We start from the raw sequence: 15,904 nt of genomic DNA, 5'->3' as shown, positions 1-15,904 counted from the left end.
TCTTGGCTATATGGACACTTCCCAGTGTACAGTGTTTAAAAAACTTAGCCTGAAAGTCAAATTCTCTTATCTAAGCCAGATCTTTAAGTAGTGGCTTCACTTTTGCATGTGTCAAGGTAATAACCGTACAGTAAAAATAGATATAATGTATGTATGAGAAGCATCAAGCACAAAGTTACTCACTTTGGTGAGCGCAGCTGTAAATTTAAACAAATGTTGATTTGTGTCTGTGTATGATGGATATTTAGACATACATACATTTCTTATCCTGTTCTTTCCCATGTATCATTCATTTTATCACGGCCAAAAGCTACAGCTTACATATAACAAAATATCATCGGTGCTAGGTTCTTCTAGCACTTCGTTTCCAAAATACTTGTGGTTTCACTGGTGATACAGGGTAGTTAATTTGCTCATGCAGTTCTTTCCTTCGTTCGATAGTGCTGAGGCTACATCAGCTACCAGATGTCTTTCTGCCTGACTGAGATGTTCCTGTGGTCTTTGAAGACTAACTTACATATTAGAGGTGAGCTGTTACCTGTTACTAAAAACAAAGCAGCAAGACTTGTTGATGAATATTTAACTGATATAAAATTCTGAATACCCAAATGAAGTGGGTTTTATACTTAGGAGAAAGAAAATTAGGCAGTAATACGATGTTTGAATTTGGTCAGCTTCTTTGCTTATCTCATCACAGAACTGGAGCATCCTTTCAAGTAAAAAATGTTTAGATTATATTTAATTGGATGCCTTCTCCTTTTTAGGAAGCTATGCCCTACTTGACTGTAAGCTTCAGTTTAATGACTAGTTTGGGTGAATGAAGATCAATAGCCAAGTGATTTGCAAAGGCATTGTCATTTGTCCTTAGCATGAAAATATAAAATTACTGCACGTTCTGGGTATTTTGCATGATTACTTGAAACTTTATTCTTACAAGGATATATTTATCTTATTAATTGATTGTTCCAGGAGACATGCGACTAATTACTAGCCATGTAGAAATTACCTTCATTCATCTTGCCTTGCTATCGCTAAAATATAATACTAAAAAAACCCTCACTGGTTTATAAGTGAACCAATCAAAATCTTATTTATGACACTTCATGCTAATTGTAGTGTACAATACTTTTGTTGAAATATTATTTTGAATATTATTGACAATTCAATTGAGTATGAATGAATATTCAGTTGAAATTTATGATTCAAATATTGACTCAGTATGTCTTGGCATCCCATCTGTGTGTGAGAACTGTTCTGTAGCCATAATAATATAAAAAAGTCAAAACTTGTGTTTCATAGAGAAGTCTGATGGTTTAAGTAAATACGTAGTTGTGATTTATTGTAATTAAAGGTGTACAGTGGCCTACTGTGCCTGTTTTCTGCCTTTGACCTTCTTGCTTCCTCTCTGTCCATTTATTCGTTGCCTACAAACCTCACTCTCAACTTCTGAGGCAGAAGGGTGGACGGCTCTCTTGTTTTAAAAGCCGCCTGCCATTGTAGTGCCTTCCTACATTCCTCCATGGAAGGCATTTTCTCCCCATGATATATCCCTGTCTGAGTTTAGAAGGAGACGGATGCGGTGTCAAACTAATGATTTTAAACCAATGCAACTTCAAGCCTTACTTAGATCTACTTGGTGGAGCTTGCCGTGGCGCACGGAAGTATTTACCAGTCGGCCACATCAGGAACTGGCTGGGGTGGCTTGCAGTCCCAATGTACCTGAAACATCCAAATTTCTTTGCCATGGGAACCAGGTAGACAATAATACCTATGGATTAAGAATATTGTATCCTTTGACAGGGCAGCTTTATGAGTTCATGAATCTTAAAAGTCCTGTTGTCTTTAGCTCAGCTGTGTCAGTCATCAGAAAACCTTTTCATAGAATCATTTAGGTTGGAAAAGACCTTGAAGATCGTCAAGTCCAGCCGTAAATCTAACCCTGCTAAGTTTATTTTAAGAGACACTTTTCACTGTGATCCTTACCTTTCCTTGTGAAAGAACACAAAAGATGCTAAGTAGGAAGGTGGTAAAAATGCTTTTGCATGTTGGCAGCTGGAAAAGAATCAAAGTGTATGTGAAGGAAATGACAGCTCCAAATAAATGTAAGGACCTGTCATGTTCTCCTTCAGCCCTTGCTTGCTGGTTCTTGAAAGTCCTACCGGTGTTCAGACTATATGCGGTAGTTTTTTCACTCTCGCTTGTATTTTAACATCTAACGCTCTGCTCCAGCTAGCAACAATTGAGGTGCTGAACTTTGCTTGCTAAATTGTGTTTTGTTTCCAGTGTCACATCCATAATTAAATGTATTTATATTCAATTGTATAGATGAAGATATTGGGATCCACCAGTACTATGACAAGAAAGAACCAGGTAAAATACAAATAACCATAACTTAAACTAAACAAAACTTCCAAATGTTCAATCTTTGACACTGACTAATTGCTCTGAAAAATGCAACTTCGAATTTCTTGTTTATATATGCCTCTGTATTTCTGTAGAGTAAGGAAGCACAGAAAGAGATTCTCTCTCCCAAGTTACGTCAGAGTATGTAAAAACTTCATTCCACAGAAGAAAATATTGGAAAAATATTTACGTAAAAACAACCTTTATGTCATTAGAAACCTCAGTGGGATTTTATAGTCTAAATTCTTATATTTTATCTTATATTTTATATTCTATTCAGCCCTTTCACCTGCTGCAGAATACCGAAACACTGTACTAACATCATCGTGAGGGACGGCGCAGTCCAAGGCTGGGACAGCCGGACCCCGGCCGCTGCGGTGGTTGGGTGTTTGCTGGGATCCCAGCAGAGGGCATTGTGAACGCGCCGGAGGGCCAGCCCTGGCCTCCTGCATCCCTACCTGGTCTCTGAAATGGCCATTTCAGAGCGAACGATCAATTTTCTTTATCTGATTAATCCTGTTAAGCCTAGAAGTTTCACGACGGGCCAAAAGGTCTGTTCGGCTAGAGTTACGTCCTCTTTGCGGCCAGGTTAGAGCGGAGGCTCGTGCGGGCATCCCGTGGGCTGAGTTCCGTGGTTAATACGCCGTCTCCACGGCTCTGCTGACAGAGTGACTGGGCTTCTCTTGTGGGTTCGGTTGCAGCTCACTTTGCTATCTGATGAGATCGGAGGCTCGGTAACGCCAGCCCACCTGTTGGGCTGCACAAGCCTTTCTTTCACTGCAAATTTAAGATATCTGCCTTACGAGGTGAAAACATCGGGGCTGTCTTAAGTTTTTGTAAATTTCTGTGTTTTATCAAGCTGTATGAATCTTCTCTCTAATATTAATATTTGCTGACAGCAGTCATAAGGATTATCATTCATCTTTTCACCCTTTCTTTCCTTCAGCATCACAGATGAAGCATGGTTGCTCAGAAGAGGAGCAAAAGCCAGCAGAATGTAAGGACGTTTTCTGAGTTTCTTGTTACAGTAAGACCAAATTATTAATTTGGATCAGTGATGCCCCTGGAAAAGCATTAAAATAACCTGAGACTGCTTCCCATGTAACTTTCTGCACGTGCCGTCTAAGACAGACGGTCACAGAACTACACAGCACAAAACAATTGAAAAGTTGTACTTATTCCTTCCTGCTACATTTGCAATCAGTTTTTTTCTGTGTCACTAAGCATGGTAGTGTGTATTGCTTCTCAAATCCATTGTCAAGAGGAATCACAAAAATAATCACAATCCAGATTTTTCCTTATGAAATTTACTCAGCAGATGAGCAATAAACATTTCCCAATCAGCTCTTGAATTGAAATACCAACTGATTCAAAACTGAAAATTAAGACTAAAATACTTTCAGCCAAAATCAAATTCCAGGTTAATAATCAGCTGCCTTCATAGAATGCTTTTCGCTTTGAAACATTTACACTGTTCCTGCATTAGCTGGTTAAAAGCAGTTTCAGTTTATGCTCTCACACAGCAGTACTGTGACAGTTAAAGATTTTTATATTAGTACAACTTTTCTTTAGCTCAAGTTCTACAACTCCTGCATAGTTATTATTGCTCAGAGCATTCATTAATGTTCAAACATTATTACATGACAACTCTGAAAAATCTAATTGATTTTTAGACGACTTCACAAAGTAATATGCGTGCTGTAAGAATTGCCCTAACATTTTATCTTATCATAATGAAAATTCACCTGGAATTGTGCGTGCGTTTGAAGGCAAAATGTGTTCCGGAAGGATAAGTTCTTTGCAGCACCATAAGGTGTGTTAGGAGCAGGTTGAAGCCCCGCTGGGGATGGGTACAAAGGCGCGTGCGGCCACGGGGTACATCTACACCCACTGTGGAGGGTTGTGTGTCGGTCAGAATCCGTACAGCTCTGTAAAGGTGGGGAGGTGAGAAAGGCTTAGAAACAGGGAGGAGCATAATGGATTTACATCCCTTCTGCTCTACGTACGTTATCTTACAGGCGCTCCCTGTATGGAATGAGAAGCAGGCGCAGATAAACCCCGTTATATAGAAGCCCCAACTCTTGTCTTTTATACGTGTGACATGCCAAAGGAACGCCAGCTACTGTACCTTGTTGCTGTAAATACAGAGGTGGCCCATGCACAAAGCACATATAGCACATAGCTTGAAGAGGAGCGCTGGGTAACATTATTCCCAGCTGCTGATTTGTATGTATAGTTTGGTATCTGTACAGGCAATTTCGCATTTTGCATATGTGGATAAATATTCCGGTATTTATGAAGGCACCCATTGAAAATGTGATCTTACATGCCTAATTAATATTATCATAACAGTTCCACCACCACTGGCTTCAGTCCAATAAAATACAAAGAGAAGTTGTATGTTGATGTGCTCTTTTGTTGGTATATGAAATCCTTCATTTTTTCACTCTATAGCACTTCTATTGTAAGCTCCTTTTTGCAGGGAGGTTTAAACACAACTGTTAAGTCATTCAGTCTGGAAGTTGGCATACAAACTGACAGCTTGGAACTCAAAACTTTTCATCAGCTTTCCTTTAAATAGGCTAGATTTTACAAAGACGATGTGTTCTAGTTTCTCATGGTTTTTATTGTATACTTACGAACACAGAACTGCTCACTTTTAAATGATGAAATTTCACAAGTTATTAGAGCCTGATTCTCGGCCGTGAAACAAGCCAATTACAGCAACTCCAGAGGAAGCTTTGCCTCCTGGTTTCAGGATTAATGTATTGGGCCAGAATTTTCACAACAGTTTGCTGAACATTAATAAATTTGTTAAGGGACTGTAGCAGTCGTGCTGTTTCTTGTTTACTTGACTTGGCAGATTCTTCAGACCAAATTTTCAAAACCAAATCCTATAAATAACTATACTGCATAATATAAGTCATGGCGTTCGCAATTACCTGTTGTTAATACCTCTATATATGCATATATTCATGCATATATATTTTGCGGACGTGTTAGTGCCTGCTTTTTGAAATTAGGCAATGAAACACTAGTTCGAAAGAATAGCATCACTTCAGGATTTGATAACTTGAGTCTGAGTTAACATGATGAATGCGAGATGCTTTCTCATTGCAAGTGCCTAGCAGCTGGGTACGATATTGCATCCTGAGAGCTTCGTACACAATTGCCATGGTGAAGTCATGGGCAGTGTGGATATTTCATGCTAACTGTTCCTACGACAGAGCCTTTCAAAAGGATATTGTTTGACAATACAAACCAATAGGAACCATAGCCATTTCTTTCCAATTATAGGTAAGTTTTACGTTTAATGTAACTCCTAGAAGTCTTAGTTTTGTGTTTCCGCAGAAAAGGAAGCTCAACTTGAGGAACTTTTTTTTTATTATATATAAATGTATGTTTGTACACGCACACACATGCATTTATGTCTACACACACACATATATATACAGTTGCCTATATATACACACTCCTCTATCTTTTTTTTTTAACTTTTATTTGCCAGCTCGAGATTATCCTTGGATACTGAAAAACAAGCGACCAGACAAACTGCGAGATGCGCTCAAGGAGGTAGAGGTACGCTTCAGAAAGTTTCAAGTACAGCAACATATAATCCGGTTTTCAAACCTCTTTCAACAGCTTTAATTTTCATAAAGATCCAACTCTCCCTGTGATGATAAATGTGCTTTTGTCTGGCGGGCTGTTCTGAAACAGCTGCATCTTTGTGTGGCATGCTTCGTCTATAAACTTGAAAATCAGAAGTATGTTAACCGATAGTGACAATGTGTACTGCCAACTCCACTCTTTGTTTTCTGTTGTCCTTTAGGACTTAATGCAAAACAGTCAATGTATGCTGAGCAAATGGAAGAACAAACACATCTGTCAGGTAAAATGTTTTGACAAGCTCTTGCGATGTTCAGGCAGTGGAGCCGAACAGCCATTCAGTGATTGATGCAATAGTGTTAAAATGTTAACTAACATAGAAAATAGTTGGGGTTTTTTTTAATGCATGGGCTCTTATTACCTAGATTGTGTTTATTTAAATTTCTAACCTGAAACAGATGCTACAAAACAAAAATCTGGTTTTTTATCAACAAGAAAAATTGCATTAAAGGGTCCTGATTCTGTGAGATTATTGTTATTGGGGGAACTGAAAGCATCCTGTACCTCAAAATAGCAGGCTAAGGGAGCAGTTAAAATATATAGACAGGTCTGGAATATGTGTTAATATTACTCTTTTATATCTTAATTATTTACGTGTCTGACGCGAATCTTTTTACTTTGTGCTTGTGTAATATGGGAGGGAAACTATAACTCTAAACCAGCTAGGTCATTAATCAAGTTATGGAACAAAAGGTATTGTGACATGTGGCACACATGTAGCTGTGTTCTCTGTCAATGTAAGTTCCACATATTGTATACAAGAAACAGCTTTTCACATCCTCGTTAACACAGAACAGTAGGGTAGGTGGGAGATCTGAACATGGCATGTGCTCTAGCTCCTTAATCATGAGCTTATTCTGAAAAACATACGCAATGTATTTTATAAGTTTCTGCAGTCTTCATTGTTCATGAGGATTGTGCATCGTATTTGAAGCTGCTTTGGCTGGGGAATACTTGTAAATGTTACTAATATTGTTTCTAAAAAGAAATTTTGTCTTCTAACTTTTATGCTTTTTCAGATTTGTGATTTTTTTCTTCTAATTCAAGTAGTTCCAAATATGTGTCAGCAGGATGAATATTAAGTATTTGAACATTATACAGCTGAAATTCCAGAAATGTCTTTAAGAATAGGAAAATTTTGAAATACCTGACATGCCAAATAGTATAGTCTTTTTGTATCAATAATAAAGATATTATTATCTAAGCTATGTTTGCCTATCAGATCTTATTGCTAGCAAATGTATATCATTTGCGTACAGATTATATAGTATATATCTGTGAATGTCAATCTTCTAGAACTGATTTAAATATTAATTGTATGCTAATTTACAGGACTCATTTTTTTCTGTTATTATTGTTCTGATTAGGAAAGGAATTTGGTTAAGAAATACTGAGTCAATTAGCCATTCATCTGCTTCCCAGTTTGCTGTCTCTTCATTTGCTTGCCCCATCCATTCTCCCTCTATCATTTTCCTTCCCCTCCCATCCATCTGCATCCACCCGCATTCCTTACCACTAAGTACTTGGGAACAGCGAACTTCTTGCCAAAATGTGATCGACCTGCCTTTATAATTTACCGCCTTTGGCAGACTATCAATTCTGTAGAAAACTCTTTTTTTTGACTTAGCAGCCTCTAAGTAGTTTCAGGCTTAGATAAACAAAAAGGAGACAAATACAATTTTAATTATTTCTTGTGCAAGATGGGAAAGAAAAGAGATGGATGTTTTTATCTTAGTATATTAGGTCTGGCTCTATATTGGATTGAGGCATATAAAGGGGTAGCTTGATAAATTGAGTATTTTTTTTAGGGTTTTTTAGATGGCCTGTATAGCCAGAGTATAAGTGATAGTATAGCTTATAACATAGCCAGAGTAAAAGTTACAGATAAAGCTCATAGTCATTTCTCTGTCCTTAAATTCTACTTTTGGTTTCTCAATCACAAAACAAGATGTTTTTTATATAATAATGGCTGATAATTGAAGTCTCCAACAGGGTTTAGAATGTTCTGCCAAAACAATTGTGTTATTCCACTTTCTGTCTTCCTGAAAAGATAAGCTTTCCAACAAATGAAAATAAAACAGAGAAAAATGAATAATTTGGGAGAGTCTAGAACAGAAAAGCTGTCTTCTATCAATTTTTATATCAAATGGTTTGGTTTTCTGCTGCTCATCTGTCTTTGAGCATTTAGCAGGAATATCTGGACTCTCCCTTTTTGATACAAACGTTCTGAAGCTTCTGGAAAAGATGTTGTACACTTTTTGTTTTCGGTTCTAAGTAGGAGACTAATTAACTATTTCAGCAGAAAGTGCTTATCCCATAATGGTGCGATCTATGTCATAGCACTGCTGTATTCACATGCTATTTTGGATGGATACCAGAGCAGGTGCTAGTGGAAAAAGAAGAGTCCATGTTTGCATTAACTTTCAAGTGTAATAGAACACAACATGTCAGACAAACAGTGTGGAGAGCATGTAGTGAATTACCCTGACTGTCGTAATTTTCAGTGATTTGGGTTAAATCTGAATATATGGTTTAATTATAGTATCTTTTGGTTTAACTCTTTGTTTTTTAGTAGCAATACAATGTCAAATAAATTAATTTATAGAAATTAAACTTTTTAACTCAACAGCCATCACATTTTTCAATAAGTGTTCGATGTATTTGAATCTGCCATATCTTTAGCTGAACTGGAGGAGCTGCCTTTGTGTTGTAATAACAACGTGCTATCCAAAAACTCAGTGGCTGTTGTACATTTAGCAAGACACAACAAATGGAATAAAACCTGAAAGGCGATACAATGCTAACAGGACTATCATTTGAAAGATTAGTATGATTTCCCTCAGATTTTGTGAAAAACAAGCATATAGGACTGCTGCTCGTGTGCCTTCTGGAACCTAAACATCACTATTCCTAATCCCTCACTGCTTCCTCCAGCCCTTCCACCTTCCAACTAGCCCACAGGCAAAAATTGGGGGCTATAAATTTAAACATGAATCTGCTAAAAATAAGTGTGCTGTCATCTTAACTGTTTGTGTGCAAATGTCCAGTTAGACTTCATGCACATGCCTCAATGAAAAATCTAGTTAGTTTGCTTGCAGATTATCTTGTCCGTTGTATGAATGTGTTCCTCAAAATTGGGTCTTCTATATGAGTTTGCCTAGAACTACTATAATGCTGACCCAGCTTTCTACCTTTCTTAATGTTTCATTTTATGCATCAAAATTTCTCCTGTTACTTTTTTTTATACAATCAGTGCATTAGAAGTTTCATATTTACTTCCTTGTCCATTGCCAAACAAAAATAATCCATTGACCTTTATTTTTGCAGTCCTAAGTATACTTTGTAGTACTGCTTAGAGCTTCTGAAACAGATGATGTGCCAGTTCACGTAAACATAACCTAGACTGATCAGGGATTTTTGTCAAGGAGCTTGCTCTCCTATTTAAAAGAGCTTAGTTGAGCCCTAAAGGACTGAGGTCTTTTCTTTAGCTCTGTTCCTACTTGTTCCAATAGGATCTGAATGCGCACCGTTTCTGTACGGTACTTCTGAACCCCAACTTTGACGACCTGTGATGAGTTGCTGAAATAATCCTGTAATCTTCAGTTAGTTGACATCAAAGGGAAATAAATAGACCATAAAAGAAGGATGACGGGAAAAAAAGACAAGAAGTCTTTACAATAAAGTGCCACTGTATTGTTTATAATTAAATAAACAATTTACTCCTCGGCTTTCCCTGCCGAGGAGTAATAATCCAAGGAATTAATTTTATCAATATTGTTGAGTTTCCTCAACTCAGGTCTGGCTGTTTCCCTTCCTCTTGGTCTCCTTCTCTAATTCTTTGGAATGCTTTTAAGTTTTGCCACAAAATCATGAAATCAATCCTTTGGAATGATGCCATTGGTTCAGGTTTGATTTTATAATATAAGGTAGTAAGAATTAATGCAATCTAGCCGAAACATTTGATTTCCAACTTTTTTTAGTTTTACCTTTGCATTACAATGTAGAATTAAACACAGCCAACACTCAATTATTTTATTGTATAAAAGCCAAGCACTAGCTGTGAATCACATCTGTTACCTGCTAATGAAAAAGATGTGTATATTCCTTGCTAAATTACTTCGATTTAATTTGATTTGTGTTGCAATTTACATATGTGTATGAATGGGTTTTATGTTACCATCATTGACATACTTAGAACTGGATTCTGAATTGAGATACACAGCAATATTTGCTGACATGGCTTGTTATATCAGCTATGATGCCCATAAGCAAACTGATTTAGCAAGATATGTGGTGACATAGCACATCTGATATCAAAATCAAGGCATTCTGGCTAGAATGCATGAGAAGCTAGTACCCATCACCAGTTACTAAGAGGAACACTGCCCTCATATTAAATTCTTTTGGTTGCTTTTGATCGCAGCCATTAGTGTGTTGTGTGGTTTTAGAGATTTGGAGCTAGAAGTGCAAATGCATTGATTATTGTGAAACAGTAACGTGTAACAACAATAACTTCATCTGTAATAAGGCATGCAAGAGAGTAATTACGGTAGGGTGGCTAAGAAAGCAATCTGGAATGAAGAGGTGGGGAAAAACCCTGGGAACCTGCTTGAACAAGAAATGCTTTGCAATTCTCTTCTCCTTTTGCATATTCCTTTGTCGGTTTGGCTCTGTAAAGGAAAACAGTTTGCAGCAATATTTTTTACAGGCATATTTCCCTTCTCTTCCAATTTTAATCAGATAGAAGCAAATCCTAGCTTTGCTCTGCAGGTATCTTTTTAGGTAGAAGGGCTGATAACCAGCTAAGCTGCATGAATGAGGAGTCAAGGGCTAAGGCTTCCGAGGATAAAGGAATCCACTTAAGTACATGCTTAAGGTCTACTAAAGTCCGTAAATCATGAGTCTGTACTTAAGTACTTTGCTTAACAAAAAGTAACTCAAATACATATTGGAGCGCTTTGCTATTGGGGAAGGGAAGGGCTAAGTCTTCCCCTGAGTATCCTCTGCTCCTTCTTATGTCTTTCTTGCTCATTGGAGAATGATTTTTGGCACATAAAGTACATAAATCCTTCTATCAAAGTCGTCACATACAACTCCTCAGTAACGCAGAAATTAAGTGGCCCTTCCTTCCCAGCGTGTAGAATGACCAGATGCCCAAACATTTTACTTGGACCACGTTCAAGTACAAAGGTTATGCCTATTCTTCTGATAGGTATGGAGTCATGCTTTCATATTTTGTTTGGGAACACCTTGAGACTGTTAAAGCTGTAGCGATGACTCTTCTGATTTCTATTTTTCACATCGCTGTACTTCAGTCTGAAAAATTTGTGATGTGTTTCATTAGTGTGAGCTTCTTTCCCTAATTTGATATCTGTTAGATGGAATGACTTTGTGCCTTGTGTAAATAATGCCTCTTACATTTGCTTTTATTCTTTAGCAATGATGCTCAATTCCCTTGAGCAGTACTTTTTGGAGTTGGATCACTGTGTATCTGTGTTCAAGCCAAGGTTGCAGTCTTCCCAATTTGCTTTGTATTCATTCGTGCTTATGATTGGACTGCTCCCATTCACCAAAATAGGAGCTTAACTATGCAAGCTTATGCATAACAGCGCCTAAATCTTATTATCATGTTAACAGTTTTTGCATAGACTACACAGTGAGTAAGGAATTGAAATAGTGAAGTTTCAATCTGAGCACGTAAATATTTTCTCTTTTACAGAATATTTTTGATGAAAGATGACACAGAATCGTAGAATCATAGAATCATTTAGGTTGGAAAAGACAAGGTCAAATCCAGCGGTTGACTGAACACTACCAAGTCCACCACTAAACCATGTCCCTAAGCGCCACATCTACACATCTTTTAAATAGCTCCAGGGATGGTGACTCAACCACTTCCCTGCTTTATTTAAATACCTGCTGTATTTCATGGTAAACTTAAGAACTCTTTAAAAAAAAGTCCCCGTTCTAATCCAAAGGATTTTTAAAGGGAGATGGAAGAAATACTGACCTTACATGGCCATATAGTATGTAAGGTCTCTGGTTTACGCTTTAAATTTAGACTCTAAAGTTCCTAGAGGGAAGGACTTAAACCTGTGAAGCACAGGTATATTGCCAACCATGGTAAGTTGTTATAGCAAGAATTTGTTAAATTAATATTTAAGTTTTGCCCAAATATCTCAAAATTCTATGGAGAATAATGGGAAAGAACGTTAACTGTAAAAATAAAGAAGGAGGGAGCGCAATGGGAGAAACAATAAAAGCCATGGATATTATATTATTTTTATCTACTTTCTCTCATTCTATCAAGCCATACCGATAGCACAGAGAGAGATCTCTGCAATATTGAAAATACATAACACTAGTTTAATGACTGGTTTCATAGATGTAAGGCAAAGCACAGCCATTAGCACAATATTTTATATTTATATAAATGTCTTGTCATCATGCCACTGGAGCAGATTTCATAGATTTCTATTCTAGCTCTGTAACAGGTGTGATTTATGTCATTACCAGGGAATGAACATAGAGGCATAAAGTGAATTTACACCCTGAAACATTTAAGAGTTAAAGAATCCTAACCTTATTTGTTGGTGTCAAGCTAGGAGTTTGCAAGCATGTCTCTATACAGCGTATTGGATGGATATATTAGATGTCAGCAGAATGACAAGCATCTGGCCTCATTCAGGGCCCACTCTGAGTCTTCAGAGCGGCCGTCCTGCAAAAAACTCTCAACTACTTCTCCCCGACATCCAAGATGACACATCGAGTTTCAGCTGTCACTCAATAATGCAGTCATTCAAGATCACTGGCCATCTACAGATCAAAACACATTTTTTCCTGGGTTTTGCCTCCCCTCTTCACCTGGATGGGTGGTATATATCCCTCCTCTGCCAGGTAAACCTGGAGACTTGTGACTGACCTCAGTTATTCTCCCAGGTTAACTCCAGGATACTCTTCTCACTCCCTGCAAGGACAGGAAGCATGGGAACAACCTACCATCACAGTGACATTTTCTGAGGGAAGAACATAGCTCCCAGCAAAGGCGTTGTGGAGGACACAAGTTGGAGAGTTTATTTATATGACCACCCCAGCTGTCTTGTTGGCACATAACGCTGAAGGATTTGGGGTGTTTTACTCTTCTCTGGCAGGCTGATATTCGTTCAGTAATTTAGAACTGATCTTTCTAGGGTATTTATGTAATTTTGCTTGATCATTGCTTGCATCGTAGTTTGTCAGCTTCTGGGTTTCAACCCTCACTTTTTCAACTAGGTTCTTTGGACAATTACAGCTAACTGTAGTCAAAGCCCGCTGGACTTCACATTATCAAGTTGGAAATAAATTGTGATTTTATCTAATCTAACGTCAACATAAGGATAAATTGAAGTTTTGAAAGATTGTAGTAAAAGCTGCATGAGTGTAACTGTGTCTAACATTTTTACTAGGACAAAACCCTAAAGGACATCTGTCACGACAGGGAATATTGAAACATTGACTATATATTTTTATCAAACGAATGCATGATTAGACTTTGGCAGGATGGGAGATGATCGTTTGTTCTTAACAAATTCGTTTCACATCACAGGTACTTTTTGTTTCTATTTCAAACGTTGCTAGAAGTTCTTCTCAAACTACTGTGAATTGACAGGAAGTTCGATTGGAAAAATGTTGGTTAAAGATATTAGTCAGGGCAAGAGGGTAATTTATTTAAATATGCTTGTCTGGTTCTTTGCTACAGAGAGCGCAGAGCTATAGTAATATAGCAAAATATGTGTCGCTGAGAATTTTCGTAGCTAAATTATTGGGAGCAGAGCATTGCACAAGAGGCAAGCTCAATTAGATCACTACATTCCTGTCCCCAGTACTTTTTATTTATTATACAACCCAGTAGATCTCACTGCAAGGATGTTTGCCTGGTTTTTATGTACCAGTGTGTTGTACTAAAAAGTACATTGCAACCGTGTTTGTCTCATAGCTCTAGCATAAAACAAACGGGGATTTTAATGGCAAATTCTACTACAAGCGCAAGTATTTCTCTTGTAATAAGTTCTTTATAGGCATAGAAATGTCTTTAAAAATCTGCTCTTAGGTAGAAGTAAGAGCTGGAGTCCCAGATGTCCGGCCTTTGGTGAGCCCTCCGTACGTTTCTGCAACGGTCTTTCCGCTGAGGATTCCTTTGGCAGAAAAGATTGTTCAGCAAGTTGAGGGCTGGTATAGCCTCTGCTGAATGAATAATGACTTATTATTTATTTTTACTGATTAGAGGGAGATGAACCTAGGTGCCAGAATGAGTCCTTCAGAACTTCTGCCATGTAGCAGGAATGAGAGCTGTCCCAAAACTTCGACTTATTTGCTGAGGTCTAGCAGCTTGCAGGATCAGAGGTGGCCCTGGGAGATGAATTAAAATACCCTTGTGTTTTCCATACCGCGTGTGAAGATCAAAGTCACAGTAGTGATTTTTTCACTGTTTTTACATCAAGCTTTCTGTAGAACCCAAATTTGGCAATGAGTTCAACAATTAATATGGTCAGAATTTTTTTTTTGTAAACCCCTGACTTTATCTTTTACCGTGTTTTCAAGAAAACAATCTCTCTCTAATAAAACTTCTCACATACTCCTGCTACTGGAGTAACTTGGCAGAGTGAGGTCAACTCACAATGGAGCAGGGAATTTTATGGGGTTTATTTTCTGAATTGGTTGCATTCAGAAAATGACTGAGTTTAATGGTTTAATTATGCAAAAAGAAGTGGTTTTCATAACTCCTCCCACTGAGCATTCTCTCTTTCATACAAGACATGGTGTCAGAAGGAGCTGATAAGTACCGTGACTAAGATTATATATATCATTCAATTGAGATTAATTAGGCAGAAATATTCAGTTAACTCTGAAATAAGCCTCTGACTATCCTGTCCAATGGTTGAAATGCCTTCTTTCTAAGAGAGACTTCTATAACCTTGTGTCAAGGAGTATATGGATTTATTAGGAGCCCACAGCTATCACTGTGGTAGGCCACCATTATTTAAGTTAAACAATATATGAATGATCAGAAATAACAAGGACAGCAAAAAGGTGCTGGTTTTAATCTGTGTTAATAATATAAAATTACATGAAGCCCAACTTTATGTGTTTTTTCATGCAGACTATGCAGATATTTTACACAGAAAAAAATCAGGTCCGTGATGATCAAGTGATCAGCATCATCCCTTTATTCATTCAGGACAGGAGTTTTATCTCTGTTTTTAACAAACTAAGTCAGTACATTTTCTGCAACATTTGGGGACTTAGCACGCATCTTCTTCAAGTATTCAGCAATTGTGGTTCTTCTACCTGTATAATTCAGTGTCATATTACACCTCTCCCTTTCATTGAAAAAGCTTTCAAAGTCATTATGAGACATCTTCACATCAACGATAAGTCTTTCTTGTAATTTTGAAAATTAGATTTCTCCGTAATGGGCAGCTGCTAATATGTACCTTGGAAGGTTTCACTTTATTGATAATGATTCTTGATGTCTTGTTTTCTCACTATTTGGCCTTAGCTCCTCTTTCACTCGGGGGTGTTGGTGTCCCTAAGCCTTTCTGGGCCCCAGCTGGAGAGAGTGGTGATTGACAGGACCCTGGTGGGGAAGCTCATCTCCGACACCATCAGTGACGGTAATTACACCCACGTGCAAATCAATTGCCTACATTAACAATAGAGTAGAGAAACAGTGTGTCAACAGGTAGACTAATTATTGCCACTGGGGACTTGCAAACACAACAAGTAATTGCATGTAAAGCCGTAGTTACAACCCTCAGGACTGAGAACACTTTAAGAATAATATTTAACATCAAAG

The 15,904-nt window shown here is 37.7% G+C and overlaps 1 protein-coding gene across 1 annotated transcript in view; it reads left to right on the top strand.

Annotated features, from left to right (window-relative positions):
• The first annotated feature begins 465 nt into the window (after positions 1-465).
• Positions 466-15,904, top strand: part of WDPCP (WD repeat containing planar cell polarity effector) — a 107,781-nt gene continuing 92,342 nt past the window's right edge. Inside the window, exons 1-6 of the mRNA XM_059828600.1 lie at positions 466-526; positions 2,326-2,370; positions 3,350-3,400; positions 5,912-5,982; positions 6,233-6,292; positions 15,608-15,722. Of these exons, the coding sequence (XP_059684583.1) occupies positions 466-526; positions 2,326-2,370; positions 3,350-3,400; positions 5,912-5,982; positions 6,233-6,292; positions 15,608-15,722 (403 nt within the window). The remainder of the gene's footprint in view (positions 527-2,325; positions 2,371-3,349; positions 3,401-5,911; positions 5,983-6,232; positions 6,293-15,607; positions 15,723-15,904) is intronic.

This window comes from Gavia stellata, chromosome 23 (assembly GCF_030936135.1).
Source record: "Gavia stellata isolate bGavSte3 chromosome 23, bGavSte3.hap2, whole genome shotgun sequence".
Lineage (NCBI taxonomy): Eukaryota > Metazoa > Chordata > Aves > Gaviiformes > Gaviidae > Gavia > Gavia stellata.
Note: the sequence above shows the minus strand (reverse complement) of the source record. Positions and strands in the feature narration are given on the sequence as shown.